General features: G+C 37.4%; 1 protein-coding gene across 5 annotated transcripts in view; it reads right to left on the bottom strand.

Moving 5' to 3' along the window:
* Positions 1-20653, bottom strand: part of osbpl6 (oxysterol binding protein-like 6) — a 42500-nt gene extending 21847 nt beyond the window's left edge. For 2 of the 5 annotated variants that reach the window (XM_083536713.1, XM_083536714.1), the window contains exons 1-2: positions 20314-20625; positions 5020-5290 (exon numbers count right to left, since the gene is read on the bottom strand). In XM_083536713.1, coding sequence (XP_083392839.1) covers positions 5020-5160 — 141 coding nt within the window. In that variant the 5' untranslated portion in view covers positions 5161-5290; positions 20314-20625. Of the gene's footprint in view, positions 1-5019; positions 5291-20313 lie in introns of all 5 variants that reach the window. The other 3 variants (XM_083536712.1, XM_083536711.1, XM_083536715.1) reach the window with 3 other exon arrangements.
* Positions 20654-21714: the final 1061 nt, after the last annotated feature.

The raw sequence follows: 21714 nt of genomic DNA, 5'->3' as shown, positions 1-21714 counted from the left end.
TCATAAATAAATAAAATCCAAAATGACCTATTTGCCTTGTACACGCACTACACTATGGTATGATTAACGGGCATTGTAGAGCATAAGTAATGCAATATATGTCCAATATAACAACATTTTATATTAACTAGAAAAAATATTTGATGGCATCAGCATATAGGAAGCACTTAACTGTACTAATATTATTTTTAGTTTAGCTGCATTCAACTGCCGAACAGTTCATTATGAGTGGCAGCATTTGACTCCCTAACAGTCAGTTATTATTGGCAGTGTTTGGACTGCCTAACAGTAAGTTATGAGTGCATACTGCTGTCACTGATGCAACCAGAGCATGGCAGGTTTCGGAATAAAAAATTCATCATACAGCGGATGCTAGGAATCACCTTACAGCATTTCACCATACTGAGCGAGGTCAGTCTGAAAGCTTGTCTGTCACTCAGTAGGTTTTCTCTCTCTGTCTCTCTTAATGTCTCTCTGTCTCTCTCTCTCTCACACACACACACACACACACACACACACACACACACACACACACACACACACACACACACACACAGACATCCTACCGGTTCAAAACATTTGCCTGCTGTGGTTCTAATGTTATGAGCAGTCATTGTCATCACTACATCCCAATGTACAATGAAAACCTTCTAATTTGCATACTGCATCTCCCCTGCCACCTTCTCATCTACTATCAGCTGTGATGGACCCTGTTATTACAAAACAATGTTTCTCAAAAATTATAGGGAGGTAATACCCAGTGTTACTGCAATTAAAGTAGGGCTGCAGCAATCGATTATTTTAGTAATACTAAATATACAAGAGAAAATAAGACCGGTTTCTCAAATATTATTATATAAATGAGACTCCAGAGCCGTACAAATTTAGCGGGTGGTACGTCAGTAATAATGGTCTGTGGGAAAAAACAGTGCTCTATGTATATTACTCGGGTTACTCATGGAATTGTTAGACCCTAACCTAAACTGTTCTAATGCTGTGATGTATTTTGGTAAGAAAAGTTGTATTGAGCAGGTTGTGTAGATCTGCACAGCTTCACCAATACTCAGTGAGTCACCAGTAGGATCGTTGATGGAAATTTTGTTAACTAATGACATTTTAATTTCTACATTCAGCTGCAGTTAAATTTAATGGAGAGAACACTGCTAAAGGGCTACATTTCTCAAGATCTGTCAAACACAAACATGTCTGCCACCACCGGCAGGCAGTTCTATTAATGATAGCTAATCAAATGAGTTTTTCCTCTTTCCAATCTTCCCTAATGGCTAACCAAATATTAGGCAGAATATACATCCCTGGTAGCCAGGCCACATACACTATCACACACATTAGAGACACTAAGCATTATGAAAAGCCATCAAGAAAACACTGTCCTTGGGTTTGATATAAATCTGTTTGATTTTAAATGATTGTAGAAAAACAGGATTAATTCAGGAACCAATTTTAAAGTTTTCTTGTGTGTGTGTTTTAGGAATAAGCTCAGTAAGCATTCGTTTTCCTCTAAACAAGTTAAAGCTTGAGTAAAGGATTTCCTCTCTGACCATGAGGCTGCAGCCTTGCTGTGCAATTTCAAAGACAGAGTGAAATAACGAGGGCTTCCCTACTACCAGGCAGTCTGCGAACTCACTGACAGCGGTACTGACACTGAAATAATGAGGAGCTCGCATTAAGCATTATACACACACCAGACACATACAATGCATCTGGAAAGTAAGTAAAGTGCAACATGAAAGAAATTTTATTGAAATCTTCTCTTATTGAAAAAAAATGTATATAAAAAAAAAATAAAAAATCACATACATAAGTATTTACAGCCTTTCCCATGACACTCAAAATTTAGCTCAGGTACATCCTGTTTCCACTGATCATCCTTAAGATGTTTCTACAACTTTTGGAGTCCACCATTCAGTTGATTGTACATAATTTGGAAAGGCACACACCTGTCTATATAAGGTCCCACAGTTAACAGTGCATGTCAGAACACAAACCAAGCCATTGGAATTGTCTGTAGACCTCCAAAACAAGATTGTATCGAGGCACATATCTGGAAAAGGATACAGAAAAATTTCACAGCATCCTGCTGTGGGGATATTCTTCAGTGGCACGAAATGGGAGAATAGTCAGAATCGAGGGAAAAATTAATGCAGCAATGTACGGAGACATCCGTGATGAAAACCTGCTCCAGAGCACTCTGGACCTCAGACTGGGGAGATGGTTCATCTTCTAACAGGACAATAATCCTAAGCACACAGCCAAGATAATAAAGAAGTGGCTAAGGGACGACTCTGTGAATGTTCTTGAGTGGCCCAGCCAGAGCCCACACTTGAACCCTATTAAACATCTCTGGAGAGATCTGAAAATGGCTGTAGATGTGATTGTTTTAGTTTTTTTATTTTCAATAAATTTGCAAAGGATTTCAAACACACTTCTTTCACATTGTCATTATGGGGAATTGTTTGTAGAATTTCTAAGAAAATAATGAATTTAATAAATTTTGGAATAAGACGGTAACATAAAAATGTGTAAAAAGTGAAGCGCTGTGAATACTTTCCAGATGCACTGTACATATTAATCTATACTTTTTTATTTGTATTCTAATTTTATTCATTTATAGAGAATGCTATTGTATATACTGGTCTAAAATCTTCCATAAGTGACTGCAAGGCCAAAGCAAGTCAATTATATTATTTTCAAAGTCATTGTACCATTCAGTGAATCCTCGAACCCTGTGGATTGAGGCTATGTGATCATAAAATAAATCCCTTCCATCAGGATAAAAATGTTTCATCACAGGATGGTATTACTTAATATCCTGGCATTTATCTGCATGACCGGTTTCAATTTATTTCTTTAGATCAAAGTATCAAAGTCAAGCTCTTACACTTTAAAATGTTCTTTCTTTCTGTCAGCTGTCAGGCCTAAAAAAGCATTACTCCACCATAGAAATGAGGCTGTGGGATCCACAGACAAATCAAGGGCATTCGAGAAACAGAGGCACATCTTATGCTAAGACTTAGCCTCTCTCTTTCTCTCATGTATTTTTCACACAATCACGTCAGAAAGCTGGGGGGTCAGACATTCCACAGCCATCTCTAGTTGCCTTTCAGTGAAGTGAACTGGTCATGACAGACACAGAGTACACAGACAGAGTGAGTGACCGCAGAAGCCTTAAATGATTTAGTATCCGTGTGAATACACAAGATTTCAGATGCCTTCCTGACCTCAACAGCATATGTATAATCAAGATATACAATAATCAAATTACATAGTCCAATCCTATTGTGTGGTGGTCTGGGAAAACTGATATAGCTGGAGATTTTAAGCATACAATATATTTCAACACCTCTAATATATGAGATCTTTCTAAAACTGTTTAAACAGGTCTAACATTTCCATAAATACCACATTAGGCAAGGCCAGGTAAGGTAAGAGTGCTTCCTCATGCGGTGAATATAATGCAATCGTCAATTGTTGGTTAGGACCCATAGTAAAATGGATGTAATCCTGATCGATTCAGTTTGTATAAGGTCTATTAACCAGCTGCGGAATCATCTAGGATGCACGTCATAACTTAAATTGAACAGATGTAAGCAAAACAAAGTGTTAAGACTAAACCATTGTTTTCAATCAATCTGTGTGTTAGTGTTTTATTAAAATCTTTTTTCTCTTTTGGAGCTAATCAGATTTTAAAATGCTTAAACTTACTTGCGACTGAAATGTGTGCAAATAAGAAACAAATTTCAGTCCAGGGAAGCACCATGTAAAGGGTTTTCCCAGGATGCCACACATATGCAAAACACCATGCCCCAGGTAAACAAGATTTTTAAACAAGATAAATGATGAATGAGAATATTTGTATGAGTTTTGATATTCATGTCTGCTCTAGGCAATTGTTGGGAAGCCTATGCTAGTTCCTTTCTTTGTTGCTGTGTGAGCAGCTATTTTGGTATTGACAGAGAGTCAGTATACTAAAGAATCTGAAAAAAAGGTCTTCAATGTACAGTACTTACTGCAGACATAATAAACATTAAGTTAACCTTTAAATCAAGGAAACCAAAGGCTCTTTCTTATAAGCCATGTCATAATAAAGCTTACTAAACCCGACATGTCCAGTCCTTCTTAATGCTTAACTTTAAAATATGTGACCTATTTCTATAATTACAGTTTCCTGAAAACAAATTGCAATAGTGCATTTATTTACTGAAGGAAAAGTTGGGCCAAAAATAACATTTACAACAAATATATAATGGATCAGATTTGACATGCTTAACGTCTAACTTGCTTCTTTCATTTTTCCACTAAAGCTATAAAAATAGATAATAATACAGGAAGCTTACATGAACATCAGGATTATCTCTCAATCGGCTAATAGAATTATTGGCATTTATCAGAATTATTTAATGTAATAATTGTGAGTATGCAGTTATCTTTTCATATATTTGAAACATATTTGCTATAAAAAAAAAAATACTGCATGTGAACGAATGGTTTTGCTCAGTCATATTCACACTATATTATTAATTATTCTAACAATTGCATCTTCACGCTGACCTGACAAATGTACTGTGGGTGTATTGGCAAACATTACTAATGAGTCCGATTTTTGTGAAAAGTGAAATTGATTCTGACTGTTTTCAGCAAGAATAGGTTTTTTATACTTGATATTGCATCATGCAGAAGCCACATAACCAAGTGTAATAAATTATGTACAAGCTCAGCATGATTTCGAAGTACATGAGACCTACAGCTCCATTGTAGAAATTTCTGGTGAGGGAAATGACTGAGCAGGGATTTCTAGCTGTTCAAAGAGTGCCATTTTTAAAGGTTAATGTTTTGTGCCTCATCATTTCTTTACCCTGGCCTCCTGGGATTAGTTCAGATTTATCAAAATAAGCATGTGTGGTCACAGAACCCATCATATAGTCTTTAAAAATGCATTTATTAACAGCCCCATTGTCAGATCCCAAGTTTTTTTTTTTCTTACTTTCATTTCAGTCTTACCTGTCGGCTGTCTCTTTGTGAGGAGGAGGACGAGGAGGCACTCTTGTGTGTAGGGGTGGAGCTCTTATGAACAGGCGTGGCACACCTTTCTTCCATACTAGCAGCACGGCCTTGGTGACCTCGCGAATGGTGGTGTGACATGATGACAAAAGCAGCCTTCGTGCTCTCTCTTTCTTTCACTCTGTCGGTCTTTCCTCACGTTCTGCTTTTACCACTGGCAAACAACATGACCAGAGAAAAGGTGCCTCAAAGGGGACTCACAGCTTCTCACCTGAAACATAAAAGAGCAAGTTACAAAAAAGTTAATCCTAAAATAAACTAATATATTTGTTGGATGTATGCACAATGTCGTTAGTCAAATGCAGCTAAGTGGTTAGTCAAATAGAATCCTCATTTGCCTATGACTACTAAAATAACAAATACATAAAACCATGATAGGATGTAAGATATCTAAAATCATGTGTATATAATCAGCTGAGTAAATCAAACCATGTGTAAAAATAAATAAACTCTTCAAGCCATTTAGGGTTAGCGACTTTGCTCCTGCTTTTCTCTAAAACGCAAAGCTCAATCAAATACCTTTAGGCAAATTGTACGATTCCCTCAACGTGCCACTTTGCCAAACCCGGGTATGCAGTGTCCTCAAAATAACTTCACTAGAAATGTTTCTTATTTATGACTATAACTGTTTCTTCAACCTCAAATTTTGCTGTGTGGTTGTAGAAGATTATACATGAGCCTTTTAGAATTAAAAAGCAGATACTATGATGGTCTTAATTCAATAAATAGTCATAATTAATTTATCTTGAGTAACTGGTTAATCCAGGTCAAAAAGCATTAAGCAGAAATATACCTTTAAGAAAAACTAGTGAGCCTATTGAAAACAAATGGGTACAACACGGTGAAACTCTAACACAAGCGCCAACCTAAGTTTAAGATGAAATCAGGGGCTGTGGAGCCACCGTCATCATACCACCTTGCTAAACATGGAAAGATCATATAATTACTTAAAAATACTGAATACTGAAAAATTAAGAAGAAAATTAAATTAAGTTTTTCCATGTGCAGAATTGGTTCTTGCCAGGCGGAGAACTGAAAAGCAGCTGTTCTTTTTATTGACTAACAATATTCATACACAAAATATACATATAAATCACCTTCAAGTCATTTTATAGCTATTCGTATCTTTTCACACATAATTGCCTTTTATAAGTAATGCTATTATTTTAGTCTTTCACCCACCCCAACACAGAAACGTATGAGAGCCTTCACAAATTTCATAAGGTGAAGAAGAGCAGGAGTAACAGGATATGCCCACAATTACAGAAAATCTGTCTAATTATATGTGGGTGTTGTTTGTGTTCACTGTTTTTTAAATTTACATTATTCTAATTAACAGGGGGATATTCATTTCTGCCAGTTAATTGTTTTTACTATTCATCATAACACACCTAACCCAGTTATTAGGGTTGCACAAGCCAGTGCACTCTTAGTGTCGCTCCCAAGCCAGGATTAACGGGGAGCGTAAAACGTGCCAAATCAAACATGCGGATCACAAATCATAAATTCATACCGGCTTGGTCAGGGCCCGAGTTACCAATGACCACCACAGGTATTGTTAGCCAACAGGGTACCGGTGGAAATTAGGCTACTGTTAGCCGAAGGAGGAAAAGGAGAGGAGGAAGGTAGATATGTTGTGTGTTCAGGAGACCAAGTGGAAATGGAGTAAGGCAAGGAACACTGGAGGGGGTTTATCTGTTCTATCTGTTTTATTGCAGTGGTAAATACTTTTTTTTTTTTTTTTTAAGCAGAAAAATGAGCATAGGGTGACATATAAGAGTGGAGGAAGGTGCACACAGGTGGACCATATTCTATGTAGCAGATGCAACCTGAAGGAGATTGGAGACTGTAAGATGTTGGCAGGGAACAGTGTAGCTAGACAACATCGGATGGTGGTCTGTGGGATGGCCTTCGAGGTTTAGAAGAAGAGGAGAGTGAGGACTGAAAGAAGAATAAGATGATGGAAACTGAAGGAGGAAGACTGTAGTGTGAAATTCAGGGAAGAGGTCAGACAGGGGCTCGGTGGTGGTAAAGAGGTGCTGGATGATTGGGCAACTACTGCAGAAGTGATTAGAGAAACCGCTAGAAAGGTATTCGGTGTGACTTCTGGAAATAGAAAGGAAGACAAAAAGACATGGTGGTGGAATGAGGAAGTGCAGGAGAGCATAAGGAGAAAGAAGTTGGCATAACAGAAATGGGATCGAAAAAGTGATGAGAAAAGTAGGCAGGAGTACAAGGAGATGCGGCAGCAGGTAAGAGGGATGTGGCGAAAGCCAAGAAAAAGACATATGAGGAGCTGTATGAGAAGTTGGACACTAAGGAAGGAGAAAAGGATTTATACATATTGGCCAGACACAGGGACCGAGCTGGGAAGGATGTGCTGCAAGTTAGAGCAATAAAAAATGGAGATGGAAATGTGTTGACTAGTGAGGAGAGTGTGTTGAGAAGATGGAGGGAGTATTTTGAGCAGCTGATGAATGAGGAAAATAAAAGCGAGAGAAGGTTGGATAATGTGAAGATGGAAGCAAGAAGTGGATAGAATTAGTAAGGAGGAAGTGAGAGCAGCGATTAAGAGTGGAAAGTCGGTAGGACCAGATGACATACCAGTAGAAGCGTGGAGATGTTTAGGAGAGATGGCAGTGGAGTTTTTACCAACACTATGAAGTTATGGGAAAGAGAAGTGGATGCCAAGCTAAAAGAGAAGAAGTGACCATCTGTGAGCAACAGTATGGTTTAATGCCGAGAAAGAGCACCACAGACGCATTATTTGCTTTGAGAATGTTTATGAATAAGTATAGAGAAGGTCAGAAGGAGTTGCATTGTGTGTTTGTGGATTTAGAGAAAGCGCACGACAGGGTGCCGAGAGAGGAGTTGTAATATTGTATGAGGAAGTCAAGTGTGTCAGAGAAGTATGTGAGGGTGGTGCAGGACATATATGAGAACAGTGTGAGAGCAGTGAAGTGTGCAGTAGGAACGACAGAATGGTTCGAGGTGGAGGTTGGACTGCATCAAGAAGCAGCTCTGAGCCCTTTCCTATTTGTAGTGTTGATGGACAGGTGGACGGACGAGGTCAGACAGATGATGCTTGCGGATGATATTGTGATTTGTGGTAAGAGTAGGGTGCAGGTTAAGAAGAGCCTGGAGAGCTGGAGGTACGTGCTGGAGAGAAGGGGAATGAAAGTCAGTAGGAGTTTGAGTGGCGAGATTAAGATGGTTTGGACATGTGCAGAGGAGAGACATGGGATATATCGGTAAAAGAATGCTGAGGATGTAGCAGATGCAGAGGACAGGGGGGGTATGGAAAAGGATAATCCGCTGTGGCGACCCCTAATGGGAGAAGCCGAAAGAAGAAGAAGATCATAACACACCTGCATTTCCTCGGCGTCACTTCTTGTTTTGTGTCTATGTTAATGGCCTGTAATGAAGGAAATGCTCATGCCCACCCACACCCACACCCACACATACGCATACACACGGCAAGCTACTTCTCACCAGTGTAGAATGCAGTAACCATAGTAATTTCCAAGAAAATCCCTGGTCCTTATTGTTGTAATGCAAAAGATGAAGGCACCACAATCAAATCACTGTAGCTCGGGCAGTCTCTATGGAAATGTTACAGATGGCAACAGTGCTTCGAGATCATCTGTTACTCATTGCACACACTAACAAACATGCTGATGGTAGTTGCCAGCAGCTACACTCAGTGTAAAGGAAACTGTAAATGAACAGTCTGGTCTATAAATGTGAATAAATTTTAAACTGACAAAAGGACGTGTGTAATGTAATGTGGAACTGTAATAGTGGAGTGTGTGAATGAAAGAGATGGTACTGTGTAGTGCATTGAGCCTCTGTATCTGTATTGATTAGGCATTCAGTGAAAAGCAAAACCCTGTCCAGTTTAATTACTCCCACAGGAGATTCCACACACTAAGGGAAAAAAAGCTTACATTTCCTACATGCTCATTAAAAAGGGCCCAGCCCTTTCAAGGTTTTTCATCTTTGGGGATTTTCTCTCCTAATATTCTGCAAAGCTCCATAAGAAACAACTATTATATTCTTTAGGCTGTCCCCTTTTGTTGTTACTATGAAGATGGGCTCAATATGAATAAAGAAGCTACTAATCTTCAGTGATATTAGAACTGAATTGTTTATTCTGTGGGTTACTGTTACTCTTACTATTACATCTCAACCCTTCATAGCATTCTCATGCTAATTTTGAATTTGCAGTTGATGCAGTGAATAAGGTGTTAAGCGCAAAATACCCACAAAATTAATTTTGAATTTGGTCATTTAACAGCAATGTGCCCCTTTATATTCGTTATATTCCTGTATGTGGACTTCCTTCTTTAATTTAGACCACAGCTCAAATCCTACACTGTGTTTGCCACAAACCATTTATGTGTTAAGGTTCCTGAGCACCTACTGTACCATCTTGAGTTTAAATTTTGACTTTGCCACAGCCTTTATTCAGTCCCCTGATGATTGCATCAGCTGGAATTTGGGGAAAAATGCAGTGGTAGATCTGGATATGTTCCGAGAAAGAGCAAGCGTTAGCCTGCTCCCTTTTCATAGTGATTTAGGTTTACATTTTCTACATCATCATGGTTGACGTAGTTTTTACTTTGGAGTAATGGTCTGCGACATTACCTGTAATTCGACTATTCACTGAAAGTGGTGCTAGTGGAAAGAAATCAAGGTCTCTCACATCCTCCTCTGTACACTCTACTGAAGTATATTCAAGCTCCAACGTTCACAATAGTTGTATAACGATGAACTGGTTGCTTAACGTATTGCATAAACTGACAAAATTGTGCTGTATACAATAGCTTTAACTGCATTTTGCCATGTTTGGCAACCCGATTCAGAAAATTCTTGTTCTTTTGTTTGAAATAACTAACATTACAATCTAAAATCTAGACTTTTTGTTTAACTCATGTACTTTCACACCACAAACCACAGAACAGCCCAGAAGTATCAGTGATTTCCACCTTGTATGCAGTGCTCTCTTTTACCGACAAGGCAAGTACTGCTCATTGCTAAAAAAAAATCTAGTTTGGTCTATTCTGACCAAAATTTTATTTTACTGCCTAGTTGTATTGTTTCAAGTGCCACCTTGTATATCAAGGACCACAACAGAAATTCGGCAATGACTCATAATAAACAAACAAATAACAATAGAAAAACATTAGTTTGGTATTGTTTGGTACTGAAACTGGGTTGCTTCTCAGTGAGTGTGTATTATGACCCTAACTATACTATATTATTTACACATTTTAACTGCTTATATTATTACCACTTGAATTTTGTTTTGATCTCTTATGATTTTCTAACTGGAGATGTATCCCTGATCCAAACAACAATATAACCTTGCTAACCAACTACAAACAACCCTGTGTCCATGATTTTTGTGTCTACACAGATAACCTGACTTGTAATCCACCTACTCATGTCCCAGGTAATCCCCGAACCTATTACGTACCTAAAAAAATACCTATCAGGTTAGCTTTCACAAACCAGTACATCCTTTAAATTGATTAGACTATTGTTTGGAAGCGTTTACATACATTGTGCTTTTCACCTTGTGTTAATATCTGTGTTAATGAAGTTTGGGATGTATGACAGATTGACAGCTAGACATTAGCACATTCTTCATCTGCAGTGCTGAAAAAAAAAAGCATTTTAGGCATAAGGGCATTCGTGCCTGGCTTGCTAAATACATTCTTACGAAATAACCGTTTCTCACAACACTCTGTTTAACGCCTCAACAATTTCTCGCTAAAACCACTGAGCATTTTTTTGTGCATTCAAGGCTGTGAACTACTGATTGGAACATTGGGATTTTGAACCCTGGTACTCTGTGATCAATAGAGAATCATCTTGGTTACTCAAGTAAATGAATTCAAATAACAATATGAAAGAAATCAAAGGCATAAAAATGGTTAAAATGAAAACATGCAGACACCGTTATTGGCACACTTTAAGATATGTCTGGTTCTTTTCAGAGGAGGAGAAGCAGGTGAGTGTTTTCTTGGCAGATCACAAGACTGGGCAATAAATCATGATGGCATCTGTTCTTTTCAAATACTGTATATGTGCATATTTACTATGTCTATATTTATTTTATTTTTGTACTTGAATCTTAGTTCTGCCTGTACATTTGTACCTTGATTATTCTCACAATGTTCCCTGATGACTTTCTGTGTGCACTACTTGGGGTGTGTGGGTGTTTTCAGAGCTGTCACTGCTGAGAATAACAACCGGCTCAGAGCTCATTAGCCATGTCCAGACAAAAGCACTTCTGCCCGTCACATCACCTTCACACAGTAATTAATATGTGATCAATTCCAGACAGACTTTTAACTTTTACAAATGCATTTTATTTCATGCTCTGAAGAAAACACCTGTTTTATAGACGACTGCAATGAACCCACATATGCAACGCCTTATTTCCTCGATTGTTTTTTCTGTAAAGAAGATGCTGCTGGTGCTCCTGTATGTTCTCCCCTGACTTACTTGCTGGGTGCCGGCTCAATGCTGTGAGAAATTGTGGGATACCTTAAATAATATATGCATGTGTGTGTGTTTGTGATGAGCTGGCCTCAAGGTTTGTCTGCCTAAGCATGCTTAGTGAGCAGGTTTCCTCTGGGTAAACCCAGAACAGATGTATCCTGTTGTCAAAATGTGTGTCAGCCTAAATCAGCAGGTTCTTTTAAGGCTGCAAAATGATCCTAATTTTGTATTAAAAGAAAGAGGTTTTAATCCTGGGACAATTGGACACAAAAGATCATAACCACACAGTGAACCATAATCAATGCTCATGGATTTGACAAATTCAGTGGCACCAATGCTCTGATCAGCAAATGGGTGGCAAGCCTGAGTGCGAAATATAATATGATGAATGACTTACAAAAGAGTTTAATAAAACAGGATTGTTTGGTGACCAGGACTGGGAAAATTTCTTATCAGTACATGCTGTTTCACTGTAACTAAGCCCAGGACAATAGAATCAATACTATTTTCCTCCTCCTAAAGCATCCACACACACAGACATGAGATTGCAATAGATATAGTACATCAGATTTGATAGATACAGAAAGAAAAAAACGATTATTTTTCTCTTGCCTGAATTTAGATTTCAAGAGAGAGTAAGGTTACCCGCCACCCACAAACTATAAAATAATTCTATGCCATATATCTCAGTAGCATTGGAAGTTTTAACTAGTCATTTTAGTTGTCACTATAATTACTGTGGAGGGTATTTATGGTGTCATGCTTACACAGTTAGACTAATCTCTCTGCTGAATTTTTATAAATGCAGTTCCATCTATTATTTACCTTTTTTTTTGGCTAAGCAGCGCTGCTCACTGTTGTACTGGTTGGATGTTTTCTCTCTGCGTGAGCCACCATTCTTTGAGCCTCTGTCCCTTTCAGTTTATAACAATTTAATAAGATGTTGGCAATTTGGTCTGTAATGATTATGAAGCGTTATCATATCCTTTCACTTGATACGAGGCTTTCAGAGATTGAAAACGTCTGCCGTAACAATCAACACATTGAACAGACTGCAAAATAATGCGGGCAATTCGTCATAAATAATTATACTCATAATACATCAGGCTCACACTCCCTCTTTGGTAACTTCCGCTTTAATTTCGAATCAGGAAAGAAGGTCTAAAAAAAAAAAAAACCACATTTCCCCAAGCAGGCTGTTTTTTTTTTTTTTTTTTTACAAGTTAGTACATTAGCATACTCACTGGAGTTAATAACATGCATGCAAGCACACACACACACACACACACACATGCACACAAAGTGCAAATTTAAGGTGGGTTAAAGAAATTACAGTGAGGACTAGAAGTTTGTATATTTAGTTATAAAGCACAGGTTTCAAAATATGTTTAAGTACAGAGTGCTGTTTGATAGTCACTGCACAACTAGCTAACAGCTGTATGTGATATACAGTGCCCTGTGCTTTAGACATGTATCTCTTGAGGTTGACACTAGCAGGTTTTTTAGGGTTGGATTAATTTCTAAACTTCATCAAGTGTGACAATGACCTTGTCTCCAACGCAAAAAGGCTTAACCAAGAACAGGGGAACTGTGACTCCTTTTTCCAGTGCGTGAATTTTTAGAATAGTTTCAGGTCATTTATGTGCATTTTTTCAGCTCAAATATGGTTACAGACGGACTGACAATGTAACCAGGTTGTGTCATGCGATTTGTTTAAATACTTTACTCTGGGTACATAAAAAATATCTATCATTACAGACGAAATATTAAAAGCTGCCATCATGTTCATTTCACTGCTTAATGATGCACAATGGACAACTGGAGTTCCCTTTCACTGGAAATTATAGCAACATTAAAACACAAAACAATAAACCTTTCCCATGACTCAGCAAAATCTATATTGCTTTCATCAAGGCCTTTGGAGTAACAGGAAAATCCTCTCCTTGCCGACTCATAGCTCCTGTTCACAGGAAGCCAGATCCTACCTCTTCACCTCAAAGGTCACTGCTGACACCTACACTGCCCTAAGCAGTAAATGCACAAAAACACCAAAAAAAATAAAAAATAAAAAAGGATCTTTCTGCACCAGTTCACATCCAGGCGGTGAAGCTAATTTATCTTTTCTCTTCAGCCATAAGCTGTGTAAAGTAAATCCACTAATGTACCGTATTGGTCTAAAGTTAAAGCTGATTGTAGAAATAGAGCTGAGTGTTTGTCCTTTTAACTGCTTTAACCATATTCATAAAAAAATAGACAGACTGATGTAGTATATCTAACTGAGCCTTTGAAAAGCAAAAATCAGCAAACTACATTGTCTATACATCTTAACAAGTCAAAGCATTGCATATAAATGTAATAGAAACTTGACATGGAATTATTCTTTAGATTTGTCTAAATATCATTCAAATTACACATAAATGTTTTGGACTGTTGCCCGTACACTTAAATGTAGAGCTTATGGTCTTTGGAATCCTTTACAAATATAGACACCACTTTGTCATGGTATGAGTACATGTTAAAATTCTCCTTTGCTTATATTGAAGCTGTTTTTTTAATAGTTTTAATAGAATAACACTTTTTTTGTAATCGAGCACAAGTTTCAAATAAGCATAAAGAAAATTATTGAAGTGAGTGCTACTCCAGGCTTCAGCCACTTCTGTTAGGCAATGAGACTTTGTGTATGTTTGTTTTTACAAATAAAAAAAAAAATGTAAACGATTTTAAACATCAATGCTTTGATACTGCGTCCCCTGTAGTTAAAAAAAATCTTTCAGACATTTGGGAACTGGGAAAACAGCTGTGTTATAAGTTCTCCCACTAAGGGATAAAGATGGAGTCTATTGTGCTTGAACAAGTGCAAGTCAAACAGCAGTTGAGGCAAGTGAGATGTGTAGCTATAATCTGTCACAAGTGACTATAGCCAAAATCATTTACATGTGCGTTTGCCTACAAGACTACAAAAACTCAGAGCTGTTCTTGCTGCTACTTCAGTTGGTCAGATAGTTGCTTTTCTGATACTGCCACTCACAATATCATCAAAATTAACATAGCGGCAACTATAACGTTTTAGGGACAAATACCACAGGGACAGACTGTCTACATTGCTGTGTACTTTAATTTTGGCAAGTTGTAATTTAAGCCTTTTCTCATGTACCTCTCTTTAATCTTTTTAATTGGGTATCAAGTGGCTTCACTCTTCCATTAAAATAGGTTAATTAAAAAAAGGAAAATAACATGGATTTTCATACGATGTCTACAGAAGAATTCATAAAGGACAAGTTATTAAATATAATACAAGGGCAATACAATGATTGGCCATCTAGCTGCTGTCTTGCAAAATTCACTGCTAACAGTACTTCAAAAGGAGGCTTGGGATAATCCAACATGAAATTGGCAGTATAGCCCTGTCCTTGACCTTGGACAAAAACAGATTTAGCTAAAATATTTTACAGATAAACATTCTTGAAACTCAGTGAAATTCCCTATGCTTGTGCCACACTGTCTGGTTAAAGTATTTCAGAGTTTCCTTAAAAAAACAGTTTAAGACAGAGTTTACACATAATTGTGTAAAAAATCATTTTAAAAACATCCAGACAGTTTTGTGGGTAAAAATGCCTGATTGTCTTTCTTATACAATTGAGCAGTTTAGGAATAAAGGCCTTAATGACGAGCATGTTGGCAGTGATGGTATGTGAACACACTAACTTCTGATCAGTAGCCTTTCCTACATTTCTTCAGACAGTTCATAAAATATATTTGGGGACACTTGACTATGATATTCATTAAGTGCTTTATAAACATCCCATTCCACATATAGTCCCCATTTGTGGTTCATATAACCTCAGTTCTTTTGGCAAGATGTTCTACTAGATCTTGAAGTGTGCTTGTGGAGATTTTTGCTCATTCAACCACAAGGCCAGTAGTAAAGTCGCATACTGGTGTATGTTTAGGAGGCCTGGGATGCAGTCAGCATTACAATATATCCTAAAGGTGTTTAATAGGGTTGAGTTCGGAGCTCAGTAGCAGGTCACTCAAGCTCTTCCACTCCCATGTAAAGTATATCTTTATTAGGCTCTTTAAAAATATGCTTATCATGCTGGAACAGTTTTGGATATCCTAGTTGAATCTAAAAGCATCCTACATGATTGGGTGCCTGTAACTTTGTGGTCTCAAGCCACATATGGCTGGAAAAGTTGATACATTTTTCCTTATAATAAATATGTGGTGAGAACTGACAGCTCAGATGAAAATGCAATGCATTCTTAGAGTCGTTGCATAAGACATGTCATTTAGCACATGCTTATAAAATGTCTCATTAGGATTAACTGATTTGTTGTTTATAGACTACAGACTACTGTCAAGTTTTTGACCAAAAAGAAAAATTAAAAACAAACAAAACATTCTAAAACAAAAAACTTCATTATGATTAAAAGACGAGTTAATAAAACCTGCCAAGTACGTAGAGTAAGTTAGATGCTTTGTCTAAAAAAGAAAGCAAAATCTTTAAAATACGATAAATGAATATAGACAGTAATAAGCATTTTATACACTGTACTAATACAATGACAAACAAAAAAAGACTTTTATGTTATTTTATTGTGCCAGATATTGCATGCCAATCAGTACTTCACAATTTATTTTTCAGACAACTTTTTACTTTCACTCATTACATTTTTTACATATCTGTACTTTCTACTTCTTACATTTTCAAACCAGACCCATTACTTTAGTTTTAATCTATTTGGTGACAATCAAAATGTTTTATTCAACTGCTCCGTTTTCAGCCCATCATCCTATTTCTTGTCATTGCGCAGCTTTTTCAACCTACAATTGGTGAATCATTTCCTAGCCATCACACCCCACAGACGTAGACCAGCCAACAAAGCTAACAACTAACACGGCAAAAGGCAGCAAGAAGTCTGGGGTTAACGTGGATGAGACAGAGGGATTCAGGGATATAAACATGGCTGAGAACAGAGACATTCCTGATCACCTGATCATCATCTTTTCTCTGCTTGTGTTCTATATGGTGGATGTGCAGCCTGAATGCATTCATTATGTAACAACATTTGAAATTCTTTTGTATTAATATAGTAATATGATGTGAGGTCCAGTTACCAGTGTGACATTAAAACAGGTAATAATAATGGCTACTTTTTACTTAAGTACATGTCAGAGCCCAAACTTCTTTACTTTAACTTGAGTGAAATAGTGTAGTCAGTACTTCAACTTTAAAAACATGAGTATCTGTACTTCTACTTGAGTGAGGGGTGTGTTATTTTGCTTTCAAGTTTTTACAGTACAAAATAGTTCGCTTATGTCATACTTCACTTTAGACTGACTGAAAAATAGGCTAATGCTGTTACAGATCTAAGTGAATGCCTAACAAACCTCTACAACTTTTGTGATTAAATAATAAATACAGGGGTGACCAAGTGTGAGAAACCATGTGCAATGGAAGAAATTAGCATAATTTATACAATACATTTTATATAGAAAATTGATGAAATTTCCATAATTTCTGAAAAAAGATGTTAATTTAATATTCATGCTCCTGAGTGTGTATACATTTACACATAAGAAGACTGACTAATGCAGACCTTGACTGACTTGACTTAAATTGTATGAACTAAGAATATAGAGTAACTTCATGCTTTATATAATTGGTATAATTGAAAAAGGGAAAGATAAAGAAAGAAATATACCACAGACATTTAAATTAAGACAAATAAAACATGTAATATGCAACATCACTATTCCTACCGATGATTGACTGGTATAAATCAGCCCTTTTGCCATTGCATTCCCTTTTAACGCTATACAAAATTTTGAAGCCTGAGAAACATGATTTAAAAACAGATTGGTGATTGGTGAGTTTCATTGTATGATGTGCTCAGTTTTCATGTCACACCATTTTCTCTTCACCTTATTTAATTCACACCTAATTGCTAAATTTCTTCAATGGCATACGAGTGATTTTAAAATCATGCCTTTTCCTCCAGTGTTTAGAAGTCATTTTGTGCTCCCTAATGAGTGTGCACATGACCTTTTATAGAGTACTGTGGGTGTCACTAACTGCATTTGAGCTGCGTCATGGCCAATGTTTCCACTTCACTAGTGACTGTCGTAAGCACAGAGAATATTAGTGTTTACAAAACTTTAGTAAATCTAACATAAATTCTTAATTCGGTTTGGTTTATTATAATATTTACACACAGGATTGATAATAAGGATCACTGCCTGTGTGTATGTACAAATTATATATACAGAGGAATTAAGGACAGGGTTTTACTTCATAATGCTGAACCACTGCAACACCAGCTGAACGATACCGCATGATTATAGATCATGTATGTAGTGCCATTTTAAAGGCAACATTCGAAATGGATGCTCTGTCCAGAGCAACTTATTTTACAGGTAAGAATATTCCAACAAGCAGCTTTGATTTATTACATTGAAAGACAAACAGTAGGGAAATTTCATTTGATGAGCAGGAGAAAACATTAGTGTGTAAAAGTCATTATGTTTAGATTTTTCTCCAAAGCAAGGTTCTGCTTTGTGACTGGCAAAATTCAACAAATTTTTAATAATGACTCTTATAACATTTTGTATCATTCAGGTCATCCATGTCTCTAGATTTTTGTGTGAACGTATTTATAAATAAACACTCCAAAGATTAGTCTCTGTAAAACAAAAGCCATGCTTGCGGAGTCAGATCACGTGGAGTGTGAAAAAACTGGCGAACAATCATTAGCATTAGCTTAAATATGTATTACCAAAGTATTTGCTTGATAATAATGAGTGACGTCATGAATAGCAACCTTTCAACCTTGTATTTAGAAGTGATGTTTTGTACAAGTTTGTTGCTTAGTGTAGAAATTCTTGATTTAAAGCGCATTGTAACGGCCGCCTCACAGGTACCGATTGGCTCAATTGAAAAAAAAGGAAGTGACTAAGAGCAATAAGCAGCTTATACACCCAGCCAAATGAGTCAGGGATTTCATAATGACCCTGAACTACCACGGCCTGCTGCCTTTCAAAAGATTTTCACAACAAAAGGATTGTTCACAAATCTATACATAACGAAAGGTGCTATTTGTACATTAAGAGAGCAGTCCCACTGGACACACAGTGTTCCAGGAAATACTCGAGGTCAAAGAATACAGAAAAAAAAAATCTATGTACACGTGTACAACACACAAAAGAGCACACTGAGAATTTACACAAAACTCTTTGTTGTGTAAATCAAAATAGGTTCTGCTGACTCAGTCCACCTGCGATATGATTAGAAGGCAAAGTGTGTCCATGGTGACAGCAATAGTGTCCTTACTACTGCATAATTAAAAGAGACTCTGACTGTCACACACATTTGTCTGGTTGAGTTTACAACTCTAGTGCAACTCTAGAACTGAAGATCATCCCTACACCTGGTGTAATGTGGAGGGCATAATGTTTTTTAATAAGAAACCATTTTCATGGACATAATGAGCTTAGCTTCAAATACGACCGCTAAGTATTTAATACAGGTTTAACACAGTAGCCAGTGCCAAGGAGGAATCGGCAAGGCGTCTGAAAAGTCAAAATCAACAAGAGGACAGTATTTTTATTTACAGCATATGCTCTAGATGTTTACCCATAAGCTCTACCCACTTTCTCAGCCAACATGATATGTTTATTGCAGATTTTTTTCAACATATTCCCATTGCTAAGTCTTACATTACAACACAGTGAATGACATTGCTCTCTTCGCATATCCCGGTTTGCTAGGGGTCACAGCGCATTGGTTTGTGATTTCTCAAACACCCTCCAGTTTGTTATTTAATACAATTGAAGTATACCGATTCCTAAAATAGGTCAGATTGGGACATGACATTCTTTTAGAAGTCAGCGAACAGAGTTAAATTGGACATTACTATTTCAGTAAATCCGTAGATGAGTAAGCGTTTTTTTGTACTTAAACAGTGCTATTATTGGCTTGTCATATGACATGATGTATTGGAAAACACACAAGACAGAAGGTTTTCCATTTCCTGTCAACTTTCTCACGATTTTAGGTCAAGGCTGAAAAAGCAGAGGCCTAAAAATCCTGTATATTTGAAGTGCAGTGTTACAGGAAGCTGAGAGTCTATATTAAGTCCACGCTGCAATGTCACTGCTTGACCTTGGTGCCTTAAAAAGGTAAGATGTCCACTTATATAGATAATAAGATCTAATTGTATAGATGTGTATAATTCATTGAGGTTCTCATGACAGGTAGTGTGTGTCTGTAGCCCATCTGGGCACCTGAATGAAACTGATTGTAGGTAACTATCAGCTATAGACATGTCACTACACTGGAGTAATCAAGTACCAGTAAACCGCAGGTACACAGAGATTAGATGAGCAGATGGGCAGGTATCAGGATGCAGGACACTCATTAATGTCCTCATCTGATGCTATCCGGTGCAGGGCAAAGCCATCAGAAAAACCTACAAATTTCTGATCACTAATGTAAATCGATAGTACTGATTAAGTAATGGTTTATAAGGAACAACATGTTTTCAGTAATGTACCATAACGTCCCAATTATCATTAGCAAATGTATTTTAATTCTATTGGTTTTAGAATGAATGCCAAAACACTGTATATAACGCAATAGCAAAAACTGGGAATGGTTTGCAAGAGAGAAAACATCTAGAAAAGAAAAGAATGGTGTAAAGCATGTGTGAAGAGCTGCCTACTAACCGTTAGCTGAATTGACCATCTTCTTGGCGCATGAACCCGATGCGGCCAGTTCCGGATGCTGTAATCACGAAGACTCGGTGTTGTTTTTTTTCTCCGTCAACAAATATCACTGCTTTCTTGACGATCTCCTCTGAGCTGCATTGTTATTTTGCATGGCTCTCCGCCAACAATCGCCTGGTTAAAAGTCAGCAAAGTGCTGTGTACGGGTGAATTTGAACGCACCGGAGACAGATGCTCCTACACGCTCCTCCCTGCAGTAAAGATGAGATGATGACTTCAGAGGCCGAGCTTCAACTAAGAGCTGGGCTGGACTGCTTTGTTTTCTTCCCATCCGTATTCTGAAATATCCCGCCCCTAAACCTGGGATTGGCTCATTTTTAATTCAGAGTTACACCTACGACCGCTCATTTATAACCAACCAATCCGGGGGCAGCTCGCTTTGCAATAGCCAATCAGAGCACAGCAAGCGGAATTCGAAGGACCGCTGGAATGCACAGCTGGTTATGCGCAAAAGACGGAGTGGCTCACGACTGCGCAAAACAAGATGTCAGCTCTGGAAACTTGTAGAAGGGGAAAAAGGTGGGCTGCAGGTCATGCATCATAACCTAACATCCTTTAAACATAGTTTTTTATTTAATAAAACTGCACACGAAATGGTTTTGGGAAAGTTTTGTGTTGTAATTTTTCCCCCCCATATATTATATCATTAACATCATGATTTTTCTTTGTGTAGAAGTGTATTAAAGTGAATTTCACTGTTGCTTCCCCCCTCCAATAAACAGTTCAGTGTAGCAAAGAAATACAACAAATTGTGGCAAAGGAGCTCTCAAATTACAATCTCCAACTATTTGCTGTTAACACTATTAAAATCTTAATATGACTTTTTTTTATTTGGCCCATAGTTTGTGCTCAGGTGTGTACACACAATTCAAAGCTTGCAGTATCTTTATTTCCACTGTATTCTTCTCCTGTTTGGATTTGTATTTATTTATAAATTCAGGAATACAAATGTACTCAAATTAAATTAGCACTCAAGTACATTTACAGGTAAACATCATTCTTGTGCAAGTTTATATTACAGACAAGCAGAATCCTGTGTTCACATTTACTCTGCTAGTCATAGGGTGATTACTCTCACTCGTCTTTAAAAAAAAATAATAATGAACTTTAAAATATCAGATGACATTAGATTTACTAACTCATCATGGTTAATTCAAGAGGTGTTGGTTGGCATATTCAGGGCTCTGCCTCATTACAGCTGCACAAACATCCATCTATCAAGCGTCACATGACAGCTTTAATGATGCTCAGGGTAAAATATCTGCCACCTGGTGGAGTGCAACAGGTATTCAATATAAAGCACTACACTACACCAGCTGCTATACTACTGATTACATGTGC

This window comes from Silurus aristotelis (genome assembly GCF_946808225.1).
Source record: "Silurus aristotelis genome assembly, chromosome: 3".
Taxonomy (NCBI): domain Eukaryota; kingdom Metazoa; phylum Chordata; class Actinopteri; order Siluriformes; family Siluridae; genus Silurus; species Silurus aristotelis.
The sequence above is the reverse complement of the archived record's forward strand: the minus strand, read 5'-3'. Positions and strand labels throughout refer to the sequence as shown.